A 15,553-nucleotide genomic window follows, 5' to 3' on the forward strand; every position below is an offset into this window, starting at 1 on the left:
TCTTGGATAAATATCTTTTCCCCCTCATTTACTCATTGAGTAGTTAGACACTGAGAGGCAAATAACTTCATAGCAAACAAATAAGAGACAAAACATATTGATAGTTGTATTCTAGGGTGGAAATTATCTTTGTGTAAATGAAGTTCTACTAATGCTCTCTTTTATCTAAATAAAACAAAGTTCTAAAAATAATTGGTTCAAGAATAGTACGGGTGAATGAGGTGAGATGTTAAATAAAGTTGTGGACTCTGTTTTAGGATGTTAGATTTATTCTTCTTTGTTTTCTTTTTAATGCCAGTTACTAGGATTTGAACTCTAGGCCTGGGCAATGTCCCTCAGCTTTCTTGAGGCTGGTGCTCTATGGCTGGTGCCATACTGCTGGCTTTTTGTTGGTTAACTGGAGATAAGATTCTGACCAGACTGAACCAGCTTTAAACTGTGATCGTCTGATTTTAGCCTCCTGAGTAACTAGGATTACAGGCATGAGTAACTGGTGCCTCTTCAATTTAAAATTCTCACCATTGACTTTACTTAGACGATAGCATTTCTTCTTTCATATCTTATTTTAAAAGACAGTATAATAAAAAAAGTGGGCTTAGAATTGTTTCCCCCCTCGCTGTCTCTGTCTCTGTCTCTCTGTCTCTCTCTCTGTCTGTCTGTCTCTCTGTCTCTCTCTGTCTCTCTGTCTCTCACTCTCTTGCTCTCTCGCTTCCTCTGTTCAAGCTCCTGGTACCAGGTCTTGAACTCTAGACCTCATATTCTCCCACTTGGCTTTTTGTTTTTTCTTTTTACATATGGGTGGCACACTACCATTTGAACCTCCAGTTTTAGCTTTCACTGGTTAGTTGGGGCTAAAGAGTCTCTCCTTATGTGCTTGCCCAGGCTGGCTTCAAACATCAAACTTTATATCTCAGCGTCTTGGGTAGCTAGACTTATAGGCATGAGCCCCCAAAACCTGGCTTAAATGACATACCTGTACTTTCAAAAGAAATACTTGTCTGTATAGTAGCTCTTGGACCCTCACAGTAAGCTTTGTGACTGTAAACTTTATGACATGCTATCACCATGGTAATAATACCTTTAAAATACTGGCTTTGCCTCTGAATGTCAGTCAGTATTTGTGCTGAGATCTCAAAGCTGATAAGCTGGGAGATTTTCAGTGCATTTATTGGGATTCATTCTAAAAAGAGTTGAAAATGGGTAATGCATTTTGTTGTTTGAGAGGTAGGTTAATACTCCCCGCTGTATGCTGCTCTTCTAATGGATTTGTTAATATCTGTGAAATATTTTATTTAAATTTATTCTGTATTATACTAGAAACTTTTATATTTTATTCTTCAATTTATATATTTGAATTTTCTATCAAATATTTTGCCTTTAAGCTTTGAAAACTTTTCCTAGTCTAAAAGTATATATTAAACTCTATTACAACCTGTACCCTTCAAGCTTCCCATAAAAAATAAGTATTCCCTGAAGTAAAAACTATAGCCTTTTATAATGAAGACTTACTTATGCCCTATATATTTAAAATGATTAATCTTGGAAACTTAATGTGACTTTAGAATGGTGGGGACATTTTGAGACATTTCTTATAATACAGTGTGGTCAGTGGTAAATCTAGAATTCCAGAGATATTAATTATAGGTAACTTCCCAACCCATTTCCATTCTGGAAGTAAACTGAGTCACACACAATGGCTTGGCAATGACCTTAATGAAGAGACAATTGCATTTGTGAGGCATAGAAACTTGAAGGTGGTATTTTTATTTTTATTTTATATTTTATTAGCCCTTTTAGTGGATAGTGTGGGTTAATATAGTACACTGGGGTTCATCTCCTCCAAATGGGTATCCATTGTCTGTGCTCAAGTAATGGATATAGTCTATAGACAACAACTTCAGGAGTGGATACTCAGTGTACACTTGGGCAGACACAAGCATCATTTTTTATAGCAACTTTTTAAAAATTGTGATTAAGTGATTACATTAATTTCACAAATTCCACAGTATTGTGAGATAGTGATACTTAAAGTCACAAACACATTCTAACCTTTATGAGGCAAATTGTCTTTATCATGGCCTATGAAGTTTATGAATTCTATGAACTTTGACAATAGTTACTTCTTCCACATCGGGTAATATGTACATTTCTTTCCTTTTGCTTAGTGTCAGTGGTTCCCTCTTTCCCACTCATTTCCTCCCTCCCATCGCTGCCATTGAATTGCTTAGTTTGTTCTGATCAATGACCAATGACCCGCTGTTGTATGTTTTCCCATTTCCCTCTGTTTCTCTGTCCTCCCCATAGTTTGCCTCAGATGTGCACATATATACTATATATGTGGTCAGCAGCATGGGGTCATTTAGTAATGATTTGATCAGATGAGTAGAGGTCCTTTTTTTCTCCAGTCTTGTTTACTTTGTCATATCTTCTTACATTTTGGATTTAACATCCACTTATCAGGGAGACCATGTGCTCACAGTGCCGGGTGCAACACTCATCTGTATTTCTTTGGTAACTCACTATACAGCAGGTCCCATTATCTGCAAAAGAGTCTATAACTTTCTCCAAGCTTGTAGAAATCGTATATATTATTTACTTTCTATAAGGCAGTGCCAGTAGTTCCACAGTCAGTTGTAGATATTACTGCATTGACAACACAGATTTTGAGAAGAAATTAGGTGCAAAGACTATCAAAGCCCCAATAATCTTAGTTGTGTTACTGATTGGACAGAGAAACTCTATCAGTGTTGGCTCACTCCTCAGCACAAACCTAACAAGAAATGAACAATACTTAATGTTCTTGTAATTATAGCCCCTAGAAGTGCTGACACCCTGTGAGCTTCACCAGCTGCCTCTGACAAGAACCCGAGTTCCCCTGAATTTTAGGTCTTGCCCTATCAGTGGAATTGCCACCCTCACTGAGTTAAAGAGCCTCAGGCTCCACAGGGGCCAAACACCCCTGGTCCCTGTTGGTTGGCTGATTTGCTTGCTTGCACATAAACAGTACCTCACAGAGTGACTATGGACACATGCAGAGCAGAGGAAGAAAGACTAGAAGGATAAAGCTATCATGTATAGTAGTATTTTAAACTATACTAATGTCAGTAATTTTCTCTCTTAAATAATGTATTACTTTTATAACAGAGGGCAAATGGATAAGATGTGGTTATATCTTCCTTCTAGTATTATATCCATTACACTAGTGAAGGTCCACAGTACCAAAAGCAAAACCCTCTATAATAAGTTCAGATTTGCATATGTGTATTTTGGCATTTACCAAGCCAATTTCAACCAGAAGCAGTTTCTGATTAAAACTAGCTTGAAAAATGCCAAGAGAGAAGTGTTGGTGTTACTGAATATCAAAATGGTCTGAAGAAGTGACAAGGTTCTGTCATTCTGCTGTAAGGTTTATTTGAGTGTTTACTCCATCAGAGGTAAGGTGTTTCACACTGATTTAGGGGTTCTATTTCTTTGGAAAGCTCAAAGCTCTGTTTATCATCCTCCCTTTGCCTCCTTTGGACCATTCTGGAGGGATAGTCTAGGAGCATAACCTGTGGTTGTTAGTCAACTACAGCTATTAGGGTGTGCCCTATAGAGTAGGTAAAATAAATCTTTTCCCATATCACCCAAAGTTGCCTGAGAAATACCTCCAGTAAGCTATTACTTTGTGTCCTTCTAGATTTATTACATGAAGAATCCAAGACTAAACATGTAGAGGTAAGATAGCCTTTCTGGTACTTTTATCTCTCTCTCTCTCTCTCTCTCTCTCTCTCTCTCTCTCTCTCTCTCTCTCTCTCTCTCTCTCTCTCTCTCTGTAACACTCCTCCTCTCTCTCCCCTCCTCTCTCTCTCAGTGTATGCTGGGTCTTTTATTTGTATTCAGGGTCTGGGCACTGTCCCTTAGCTTTTGTGCTGAAATGTATCACCTTACTACTTGAGTCACAACTATACTTTTGGCTTTTTGGTAGTTAACTGCAGATAAGAGTCTCATAGACATTCCTGCCAGGCTAACTGTGATCCTCAGATCTCAGCCTCCTGAGTAGCTAGCAGTGCAGACATGAGCCACTGGTGATAGGCTATTTTTTAACCTTTCAATTAATATCACATATAAAAATAAAACTAATCATTAAATGTTCAGGAGTGTTAGGAAGAGATCCTATGGGATCTTACCAACAGATCTGAAGAAGGAATTAAAGTATTGCAAGTGTCAGATTGTAAAGTACACACTTAAGAAGACTTTATCTGGAGGAAGTGTTCCTCTTTAGATGAAGGGTTTTATAATTTTCACTCCACTAGTGAAGAACATAACAATGGAGTGTCCTCTACTATTGCTTTGGGGACTCCTGTGGTTTGGTATGGTGTGACTGTATTCCTCAAAGGATGGTGGTGTTGGAAGTTTCCTAACAGCGTGTTGAACTGTTGAAGTGAGAACTTGAAGTCACAAGGAGATGAGGAGATAGGACAGGTAAATGGTAAATGCCAGCCACGCACATTAGTTCTCACAAGACAGGCTGATATAAAGTACACACAGGCACTTCTCCAGGACTGCTGTCACCTTCATTTTCTTGGCCCTACTGTGATGTAACTAGGGGAAACTCAGTGGAAGCCAAACAGAGGGCACAGGTCTGTTCCTGAACTTTGAATCAGCAAGGTGGTGAAAACTATCTTTGTTATAAAGTGTCCAACCTCTGACATGTTCTTGAAAGCAAATCAGAACCAATTAATCAGGTCCTTTGACTTACCCACTCTTTCCCAAAGTCTGGGTTGCTTCAATTCTCCCAGAGAGTCAAGCTCCAGTGGCTTACTTGTAAATCCTACCCACAGAAGGCTAGAATCTGGAAACACAGGTTCAAAGCCAGCTTCTTGGGCAGGAAAATCCATGAGACTCTTACCTCCAATTAACAAGCAAAAAGCTGAAAGTGGAGGTGTGGTCCAAGTGGTAGAGTGCCAGCCTTGAGTGAGCAAGCTTATGGAACAGTGCCTGCAACCTGAGTTCAAGCCCTAGAACCAGCACATGTCCCCCCCACACACAAAGAAATGAAGTTGTAGTTTTCACCAAATTTAGCTGTGAAAGACTAACCATTAGGCCATTAATCTTTGAAAGTCATAATTCCTTTACAAAGATGTAGTTGAGTGGAAATCTACCTACTGATTCAGACTCTAGGACAATTGAAATCACTTCACTGATTATCAAGTGAATGATAGAAGTATTTTTGACAGCACAGATTTTTCCCTCTTGAATTAAGGATTGTAGTTGAATAACTTATTAGATCTTCAGAAATATACTCTGCAGCAAAAGCTCTAACCCTTTGCGGTGGCTTTGGGGAGGGAAGTCTATGGCCATTGACTGAACAATTATTTCCTGTCTAGTTTTCTATATATTTCTGGAGAAAAACCTGTGTAAAGTATCCAGCCTGGCCTGAGCCTCACAGTTCTCACAGTTTTCTTGTAATTGCAGGTGTCAGCTTCTCCGAGTAGTAGTGGTATGTATTCATCTATTTGCTGATGGAATACCTTACTAGTTTATATATACAACCCTAATTGTTTTCTTTTTCTTTCTTTCTTTCTCTTTTGTGTCAATCCTGGGGCTTCATCTCAGGGCCTAAGCACTGACTAGGTAGTGCTCTACCACTTGAACCACTGCTCCACTTCCTGATTCTGGGTTCTTGATGACCCAGAGGGTTGGAGTTCCTCAAAGGGTGTGTGTTGGAAGCTTCCTAATATAGCATAGAAGTTGAAGTTGAAGAAGCGGGAACGTGATTTTGCTACAAGAGCTATGAACACGAATGTTCATGGGAAAGTCTGTAAATTGAAGGAAAGATAAGGTCGATCTTCTGTGAACGAGCATGTCATCACCCGGTACAGGCAGGAATAGATAGGCCACAACCTCCACTGATTTTTCTCCAGATATACCCTCCCTTGAACATGTAGAGGAGTACCTGAATTTTACCAGGGTCGATTTCACAGGTAGAAATCAGTATTCCAGGTGGGAGGCAATGTGAGATGGACCCAGGAGCAGTCAAGTTAGATCCTCTGTGTGGAAGACAGGAAGGAAAGAAATCACATCAGGACAGCAGATTCTGTGTGGAATTTCTGTTGTTACTTTTGAATGTTTACATATGTTTGTGGCCATCCTTCTATGCAAGAGGATGGTCCAGCAACAACTCAGTCTATGCTCATTAACCACCCACCTCCATAGGTCCAGTCCCACATCTATAGTCAGAAAACTCCTCCAGTGATCTGCAATCACCAATTACCAACATACTGACAACTGTTTGTTTCTTCCAGGTCTCACAAAGGAAAGTGTAGAATATCAGGGATGTGATAAGGTAAGAACTTTTCTGAGTCTTTTATAGGAAGGAAGTTGTAGCCTAGAATTGGGTGGCTCATGCCTATAATCAATCTTAGCTACTTGTGAGGCTGAGATCTGAGGATTATGGTTCAAAGCAAGCCTGGGCAGAAAAAAACTCTGTGAAACATTTATCTCCAGTTAACCAGGAAATGGCTGAAAGTGGAGGTGTGGCTTTAGTGGCAGAGTGCCAGCTTTGAATAAAAAAGCTAAGTGAGCCCAGTAGGGTGGCTCAAGCCTATAATCTAGCTGATCAGAAGGCTGCTGAGATCTGAAAAAATTGTGGTTTGAAGCCAGACTGGGCAAGAAAGCCTGTGAAACTCTATCTCCAATTAACTACCAAAAACATGCTAGAAGTGTGTGACTCAAGTGGTAGCATACTAGCCATGAGCAAAACTGCACCTAGGTCCAGAGTTCCACCTCCAGTCACACACACACACACACACACACACACACACACACACACACACACACACACACACACACACACACACACACACACACACACACACACACACACACACACACACACACACACACACACACACACACACACACACACACACACACCCTAAGGTCTTGAGTACAAGCCCCAGTGCTGGCACATTTACAGACCACAGACACACCAAAAATAATGTTCTCTTTTCAACCAAAATAGATATGACAGTCCAACCATGGATGGACAGTAATTCCTTTAGAGAGATATAGTTGAGTGAAAATCTCCTCCCTGTGGATACCTGACTCTAGGACAGTTGAAATCACTTTCAGAAGTACTTTTGACCACGCAGATTTTCCTCCTTGATTTAAGGATTATACATTTGAATATCTTAATGGATTTTGAGAAATATCCTCTCAGGAAAAGCTCTTCCCCTTGCCACAAGTATACTACCCCATGGCTGTGGGGGGGCACATGGCCATTGACTAAACAGTTGTTTTTGGTTTGGTTTTCTAAGTATTGAGGAGAAAAACCATGTAAAGTGTAAAGCATCCAGCCTGATGTGATCTTCACAGTTTTTTACTTTTTCATTTTTGTAATTGCAGATATCCGAAGCTCCATGTGGTAGTGGTATGTATTCATGCACTTGCTGTTGGAATACCTTACTGGCTTATGTCTACAAGCCTGATTCTGGGTTCTCATTGATCAGGAAGGTTGGATTTGAGCGAAAGAAATGATTTTGGCAGTAAGGCTATGAACATGGAGGTTTTTGGGAAAATCTGTAAACTGAAGGAAAGATAAGGCTGATGTTCTGTACACCAGCAGGGATTTGCCTGCTTGGAGTCAGGATGGGCCAAGCCATAGTCTCTACTGATTTTTCTCCAGATGCAGGACCACTTTTGGACTCAGACAAGTATCTGAGCTTGAGGAATGATGACAGAGACCGCCCAGGTAGGTGCTAGCATCCCAGGTGGGAAGCCGTGTGAGATGCAGTGGTAGACCCTCTATGTGGAAGACTGACAGGAAAGAAAGGAATCAGAACAACAGATTACATGTGGGGTTTTTGTTGGTAGTAGTGTCATATTTTTAAATGTCTGCATATTTTCATGGCTATCCTTCCTCTAAGCAGAAGAATGGGTCAGGAACAACTCAATCTATCCTTGTCAACCACCCACACGTCCCATCCCACATCCACAGTCAGAAATGTTTCCTGAGTGATTTGCATCACCAATTACCAAAATACTGCCAACTGCTCTATTTCTTCCTAGGTCCCACAAAATATGGCGCAAAAAACCAGGATTTTGAGGAAGTAAGTGCACTTTTTTTTGTTTCTTACACACAAATGAAATTCCAGGCTGGAATGGGTGGCTCATGCCTATAATCCTAGCAAATCCAAAATGGCTGATAGTATTGGTGTCTGAAGCTAGCCTGGGCTGGCTGTGAAAACACTTACCTCCAGTTAACCAGAAAAAAAGCTGAAAGTGGAGGTGAGGCTTGACTCAATAATCCTGAAGACTTGTGTGTTTTCCGTAATTGTTCTCTGCTTGGGGGCCTCCGTGATTTGTGTATGGTTTGACCATGTTCCTTCAAAGGGTGGTACGTTGGAAGATTCCTAACCCAGCATAGAGAGATGATGAAGAAGTGGGAACTTGAAGTCAAAAGTTCAGGGATTGAGGATGGTTTTGCCAGATATATTAGTTCTCACAAGAGGGGCTGTTATAAAGCAAGGCTACCACATAAGCTCAGGCACTTCTCCATGGGACTGTTAGCTCCTATTTTCTTAACCCTGTTATGAGGGTAAGTAGGGAAAACTGATCCTGAATTCTGAATCAGCAAAATGATGAAAATATACTCTTATTATAAAGTGGCCACCTGCTGACATTTTCATGAGGGCAAATCATAGCAAAGGAATATAGGTCCTTTGACTTCTTTCCTGAGGTCTATCCTACTTCGTCACCAAAGCAGCTCAGGCCCTGTGGCTTATGCAATCCTATCTCAATCTGAGGATTGAAGTTTGAGTTGGCTTGGACAAAAAAGTCCCCCAGCCTCTGAATTATCTCCAATTAACTAGCAAGAAACCAGAATGGGGGGTGTGGCTCAAGTGGTAAAAGTGCCAGCCTTCAGCCATAAAGCTCAAGGGACAGTGTTAGGACTAAGTTCAAGCTCACACACACACACACACACACACACACACACACACACACACACACACACACACATTACCAGGAGAACCAAATAGCTGTGCAAAAAGAACTTGCCAAGAGTACATTGTGAGTGTCTCCCCGCTGTCCCTCAACAGCAGGAGGTACAAACAAAGAAGAAGGAAAATAAGAAGAAATTTGGTAAGTATTCTGGAATCACTGCCTGAAGACATAGCCCCTAGATAAAGAATGTATAATAGATGCAGGAGTGAAACTCCATGAAGTAAACTCTGAGTAATTAGCAGAGCTGAAACCCAGATTTTAATGGGAGGGAGGATCTAGTGTGCTTAGATTGACGGATGAAGGGAAAAGGGAACACAACACAGTAACCATGAACTTCTAGAACCCCAGTCTTCCATGTATGGGCTCTACTTTGCAAAAGAGGGAAACCACATATCAGAAGTTTAAGTTCCGCATTACTTATTTTGATTTGGTTTTCTGTGGTGAAGCTGATTTATTACAACATTTTCTGTAAATATCTTCCTTAGTAACTTTCATGTTAGATGTGATTCGCAGACCTTCAAAAGTGGCACCAAAAATCCCAGATGAAGTCTGTCCACCTCACATGGTGCTGTCAAAACCAGGCATACTAAAAGGTACTGTGGGAATTCTTGAGTCAGGGACAAGAATTATGTGATGCCTGTTACCACTAGAGAGAGAAAGACTGAATATTTCCATCAAAATTTTCAATCAGTGAAAGTTTTCATTGACTTAATCAGTACTGCTACAAGCAGAGTTTTATCATGAATGTCATTCTTACATCTCAATTCATGGCAACAGTATTTAAAAAATTGTTATTAAAAGGTGATATAAGACCCACTGTAGCAATGAGATGTACAGTGGGGGTGGAGTCTGGGGGTGGGGCGAGGAGAGTTAGTTGTGGAGGTGGGAGGGAAGGGATGGTAGGGGAAAAACAAAGGAGGAGGTAGCAGTGCTTGATAGGAAATGTACTCATTGCCTTCCTCATGTAACTGTAACCCCTCTGTACAGTATTTTTACAACAAAAAGTATTAAAAAATGCAATCAGAAAAAAGAAGGGTTATAGTTGCATAAGCCAGATAAATAGTACATTTCTTTTTGAACAGTGTTACCCCTTCTCTCACTCTCTCCCAGTTTTTCCCTCCCATGCCAACCCACAAGTTGTATAGTTAGTTTTCAACCTATTGTCTAGAGATGACCACTGCTACATTTGCTCACAAATTGCTCACCATTTCTATGGCCCCTCCTTACCATCCCAAAGTGAGATAAACCAACAAAGAAGACAAAAAGAAGAAAACAATAACAGCAATAAAGGACAAAAACCCTTATTTCCATTTCATGGAGGTCATTTCAATATTTTTTATTTTATTATTTTACATGATCAGATGCACATGGGTATTGTGCCTTTGTCTTTCTTTCCTTTGGTCTTACTGTCTGTGAATATCTAAAGACCTATATAATGTCCCAGTGTTTTTATTTTTTGAAACCATCAGTGTGTTTACTTACAGAATTATAGGGACATTCTAGCTACCACAAATGAGAGAAACCATGCAACCTGTGTTTTTCCGGGTCTGGCTTTGCTTAATATGATTTTTCCCCCATTTCCTTATGAATGGTACAATATCATTCTTCCTGATGGATGAGTTTAATTCCACTGTGTGTATGTACCACATTTTCTTCATCCATTCATCTATCAAGGGGCATCTAGGCTGATTCCATATACTGGGTATGGTAAATAATGCTGCAACGGACCTGGTTGTGCTGGAAGATTTAATATGGCCTTGTTTGTGTTCTACTGGATAAATATACAAGAGTGTAATTGCTGGGGCCATAGGGAAGCTCTATGTGTAGTCTTTTGAGGAATCCCCATACTACTTTCCAGAGTCATTGAACAAGTTTACATTCCCACCAACAGTATAATAGGTATTCTTCCCCTTTGGACATATGCACCATTTGTTACTGTTAGTATTCTTTTTTTTTTTACTTGGTATTTTTTAAAATTTAATTTAATTTTATTTGTGAACATACTGTACAGAGGAGTTACAATTACATGGGCAGGATAATGTGTACATTTCTTACCAAGCATTGCAGCCTCCTCCTTTGTTTACCCTTCACATCCCTTCCAGCCTCCCCCCTCCTCCCCAATCCCAATCCATCTCCTTCCCCCCCTTCCCCCCCCCCCCCCCGCACCGACTTTGTAAAGCTCGTTTTGGACATGACAACTTGTACTTCTCATTGTTGCAACAGGTCCACCTGTATCCTTAATCAACTGGTTTTTCCCCATCTCCTCCACAAGTTATAATGACATCAAATATAGTGAAAGCAAGGGTTATACTGTGGGGGAGGGACATACAAAGCAACAAAGAGATAATCATTTTTTTTAATATTATTTTATTTTATTTGAGAACATACTGTACAGAGGGGCTACAATTACATGGGCAGGATAATGCATACATTTCTTACCAAGCATTGCAGCCTCCTCCTTTGTTTACCCTTCACCTCCCTTCCCAGCCTCCCCCCTCCCCCCACCCAATTATACCCCCCTCCCCCCCCCACCGACATTGTAAAGCTGGTTTTGACATGACATTTTGTACTTCTCATTGTTGCAACAGGTCCACCTGAATCCTTAAACGACTTGTTTGCCCCCATCTCCTCCACATGTTATAGTGACATCAAATATAGTGAAAGCGGGGGTTAAACTGTGGGGGAGGGACATACAAAGCAACAAAGAAATAATCTTATAAATGCATTAGAAACATATGCATGAAAGAAATGAAAACATTAAAATACATATTTAAGGGTTCATTTTCCTAACATCACATTATCTGACCTTTTCCGCTTGACTCATACCTATACTAGATATTGCAAATAAGGGAAACCATGGGACCTATGCTTCTTTGGGCCTGGCTTACTTCACTTAATATAATTTATTCCAAGCCTTTCCATTTCCTAACAAATGGGGAAATGTCATTCTTTCTGATGGAGGCATAATATTCCATTGTGTATATATACCACATTTTCTTGATCCATTCATCTACTGAGGGGCATCTGGGTTGGTTCCATATCTTAGCTATGGTAAATAATGCTGTAATAAACATAGTTGTGCTGGTAGCTTTAGTGTGGTCTTGTTTGTAAACATTTGGGTAAATGCCCAAAAGTGGGATTGCTGGATCATAGGGGAGATCTATGTGAAGTCTTTTGAGGAACCTCCATACTGCTTTCCAAAGTGGTTGAACAAGTTTACATTCCCACCAACAATGAAGTAAGGTTCCTTTCTGTCCACATCCCCTCCAGCATCTGTTGTTGTTAAGAGTTCTTGATTTTTGCTGTTCTAACTGGAGTGAGGTGATATCTCAATGTTGTTTTGATTTGCATTTCTTTGATGGCTAGGGATGTTGAACATTTCTTCATGTGTCTATTGGCCATCCTTCTTTCTTCTTTAGAGAAGCTTCTCTTTAAGTCTTTCGCCCACTTATTTATTGGGCAGTTGTTTCTTTGAGGATTTGTTGTTGGGTGGTTTAATTTTTTGAGTTCCAAGTATATTTTAGATATGAGACCCTTGTCCGTTGTATGGCTAGTATGGGCTTTCTATTGATCTTGCTACCTATGTCATTTGCCCTGCAGAAGCTCTGCAACCGTATGCAATCCCATTTGTCCAACCTTTCTTTGATTTGTTGTGCTTCCGGGTCTCTATTCAGAAAATTTCGGCCTGAGCCAAGGAGACCTAAGGTTTCTCCTATTCCATCCTGTAATGTTTTAGAGTGTCTGCTTTGAGTTCAAGGTCTTTGATCCATTTGGAGTTGATTCTGGTGCAGGGTGATATAGAAGGATCTAGCTTTAGTTTTCTACATGTAGTTAACCAATTTTGCCAGCACCATTTACTGAAGAGGCTGTCTTTCTTCCATTCTATTGTTTTAGCTTCCTTATCGAAGATTAGATGGCTATAGGTCTGTAGGTTCATTTCTGGGTTTTCAATTCTATTCCATTGGTCCTGAGGTCTATTCTTATGCCAATACCAAGCTGTTTTGATTACTATGGCTTTATAGTAGAGTTTGAAATTTGGTATTGATATTCCTCCAGCAGTGTTCTTTCCATTGAGGAGCGTTTTTGCTATTCGGGGTCTTTTATTGTTCCATATGAATTTTTGGATTGCCTCTTCTATTTCCTTGAAGAATTAGGGTGGAATTTTGATAGGTATCGCGTTGAATTTGTAGATAGCCTTGGGAAGTATTGCCATTTTCCCGATGTTAATCTTTCCAATCCAGGAGCATGGGAGGTTTTGCCATTTTTTAAGTTCTGTGTTGATTTCCTTTTTCAAGATTTTAAAGTTTTCATCATAGAGGTCCTTCACTTCTTTGGTTAAGTTAATTCCTAGGTATTTTATTTTTTGTGGGGCTATTACAAATGGAGTTGCTTTCCTAATTTCAGCCACACTTTTCTCATTGTTGGCATATAGAAAAGCCATTGATTTTTGGGGGTTAATTTTATAACCTGCTACTTTGCCAAAGTTTTGAATCAGCTTGAGTAATTTGTGAGTGGAGTCTATGGGATTCTTTAAATACAAGATCATGTCATCTGCAAAGAGGGAGAGTTTTATTTCTTCTTTCCCTATTTGGATCCCCTTTATGTCTGCATCTTGTCTTATTGCTGTAGCTAGGCATTCTAATACTAGATTGAAGAGAAGTGGAGAGAGTGGGTATCCTTGTCTTGTTCCTGAGTTAAGAGGAAATGGCTTTAGTTTTTCACCATTGAGTATAATGCTGGCTGTAGGTTTGTCATATACAGCCTTTATTGTATTGAGGAATGTTCTATGGATTCCTAATTTTTCCAAAACCTTCATCATAAAGGGGTGTTGGATCATGTCGAATGCTTTTTCTGCATCTATGGAGATAACCATGTGGTTCTTATTCTTGTTCCTGTTGATGTGATGAATAATATTAATTGATTTGTGTATATTGAACCAGCTTTGCATCCCTGAAATGAATCCTGTTTGATCATGGTGTATGATTTTTTGGATGAATTGTAGGAGTCGATTGGCCAAAATTTTGTTGAGAAGTTTTGCATCAATGTTCATCAAAGAAATGGGTCTATAGTTCTCTTTCTTTGATGAGTCCCTGCCTGGTTTTGGGTTGAGGGTTATGATGGCTTCATAGAATGTGTTGGGTAGTGAGCTTTCTCTTTCAATTTCATTGAAGATTTGGAGGAGTATTGGTGTGAGCTCTGCTTTGAAGGCCTTGTAAAATTCCGCTGTAAAACCATCTGGTCCTGGACTTTTCTTAGCTGGGAGGACTCTTATTGCTGTTTCTGTTTCAATGCTTGATATGGGCTTGTTCAGCTGGTTTAACTCATCTTGGTTTAGTTTTGGCATGTCAATATTTGCTAGGAAAAGGTCCATTTCTGTCAAGTTCTCAAACTTACTAGCATAAAGTTTTGAGAAGTATTCCCTTATAATGTTCTGAATCTTGGTTGTTACCATGGTGATGTTTCCATTCTCATCTCTGAGTTTATTAATTTGGGTGTGTTCTCTCCTTTTTCTGATAAGATTTGCTAAGGGTCTGTCAATTTTGTTAATTTTTTTGAAGAACCAACTCTTTGTTTTGTTGATTCTTTCTATAGTTTTTTGGATTCTAATTCATTTAATTATGATTTAATTTTGATGATTTCTTTCCGTCTACTGGATTGGGGTTTATCTTGTTGCTATTTTTCAAGGAGGTTTAGATGTGTCATTAAATTGTTAGTTTCAGATCTCTCCAATTTGTTGATGTAGGAGCTCAGAGCTATAAACTTGCCTCTGAGTACTGCCTTTGCTGTGTCCCAGAGGAGCTGGTAATTTGTGTTGAATAGCATGAACATTTGAATTTCCTTTCTAATCTCTTCCATGACCCACCCTTGATTCAACAGTGTGTTGTTCAGCCTCCATGTGATACTGGACTTTCTTTGGAGGCTTTTCGTGTTGAGTTCTAATTTTATTCCCTTGTGGTCAGAGAGAATGCAAGGTATAACTTCCACGTTTCTGAATTTAGACAAGTTTGCTTTGTGGCCTAAAATGTGGTCTATTTTAGAAAACGTTCCATGTGCTGCTGAGAAAAACGTGTATTCTGATGCTGCTGGGTGAAATGTTCGGTAGATGTCTGTTAAGTCTAGTTGTTCTATGCAGCTATTTAGATCTGTGGTTTCTCTGTTGAGTTTTTGCCGAGTTGATCTATCTAATGGGGAGAGTGGTGTGTTAAAATCCCCAACAATTAATGTCTTTGGATCTATATGGGATTTGAGGGAAAGTAGTGTTTCTTTGATAAATTTGGGTGCTCCATTGTTTGGCGAATAGATATTTAGAATTGTAATATCCTCCTGAAGGAGAGATCCTTTAATTAGTATGTAGCGACCTTCTTTATCTCTTCTCACGAATTTTAATTTGAAGTCTATTTCATCTGATATTAGGATTGCAACTCCCGCCTGTTAATGGGGGCCGTTTGCTTGGTAGATTTTGTTCCAGCCTTTTACATTGAAAATGTGTTTGTTTTTACGGGCAAGATGTGACTCCTGCAGGCAGCAGATAGAAGGGTCTTGTTTTTTAATCCAACTAGACAGT

General features: G+C 39.7%; 1 protein-coding gene across 3 annotated transcripts in view; it reads left to right on the plus strand.

The window, feature by feature from the left end:
* Positions 1-1,134: 1,134 nt before the first annotated feature.
* Positions 1,135-15,553, plus strand: part of LOC138834636 (uncharacterized) — a 49,158-nt gene continuing 34,739 nt past the window's right edge. For all 3 annotated transcript variants that reach the window (XR_011374225.1, XR_011374226.1, XM_070033134.1), the window contains exons 1-9: positions 1,135-1,224; positions 3,680-3,717; positions 5,458-5,482; positions 6,288-6,328; positions 7,390-7,414; positions 7,670-7,735; positions 8,053-8,093; positions 9,084-9,126; positions 9,474-9,581. Coding sequence is in view for 1 of the 3 variants with exons in the window: in XM_070033134.1 (XP_069889235.1) it covers positions 1,197-1,224; positions 3,680-3,717; positions 5,458-5,482; positions 6,288-6,328; positions 7,390-7,414; positions 7,670-7,735; positions 8,053-8,093; positions 9,084-9,126; positions 9,474-9,581 (415 nt within the window). In the remaining 2 variants the exon portion in view is untranslated. The remainder of the gene's footprint in view (positions 1,225-3,679; positions 3,718-5,457; positions 5,483-6,287; positions 6,329-7,389; positions 7,415-7,669; positions 7,736-8,052; positions 8,094-9,083; positions 9,127-9,473; positions 9,582-15,553) is intronic.

The sequence above is a fragment of the Dipodomys merriami genome, unplaced genomic scaffold (assembly GCF_024711535.1).
Source record: "Dipodomys merriami isolate MVZ:Mamm:240054 unplaced genomic scaffold, mDipMer1.0.p SCAF_22, whole genome shotgun sequence".
NCBI lineage: Eukaryota > Metazoa > Chordata > Mammalia > Rodentia > Heteromyidae > Dipodomys > Dipodomys merriami.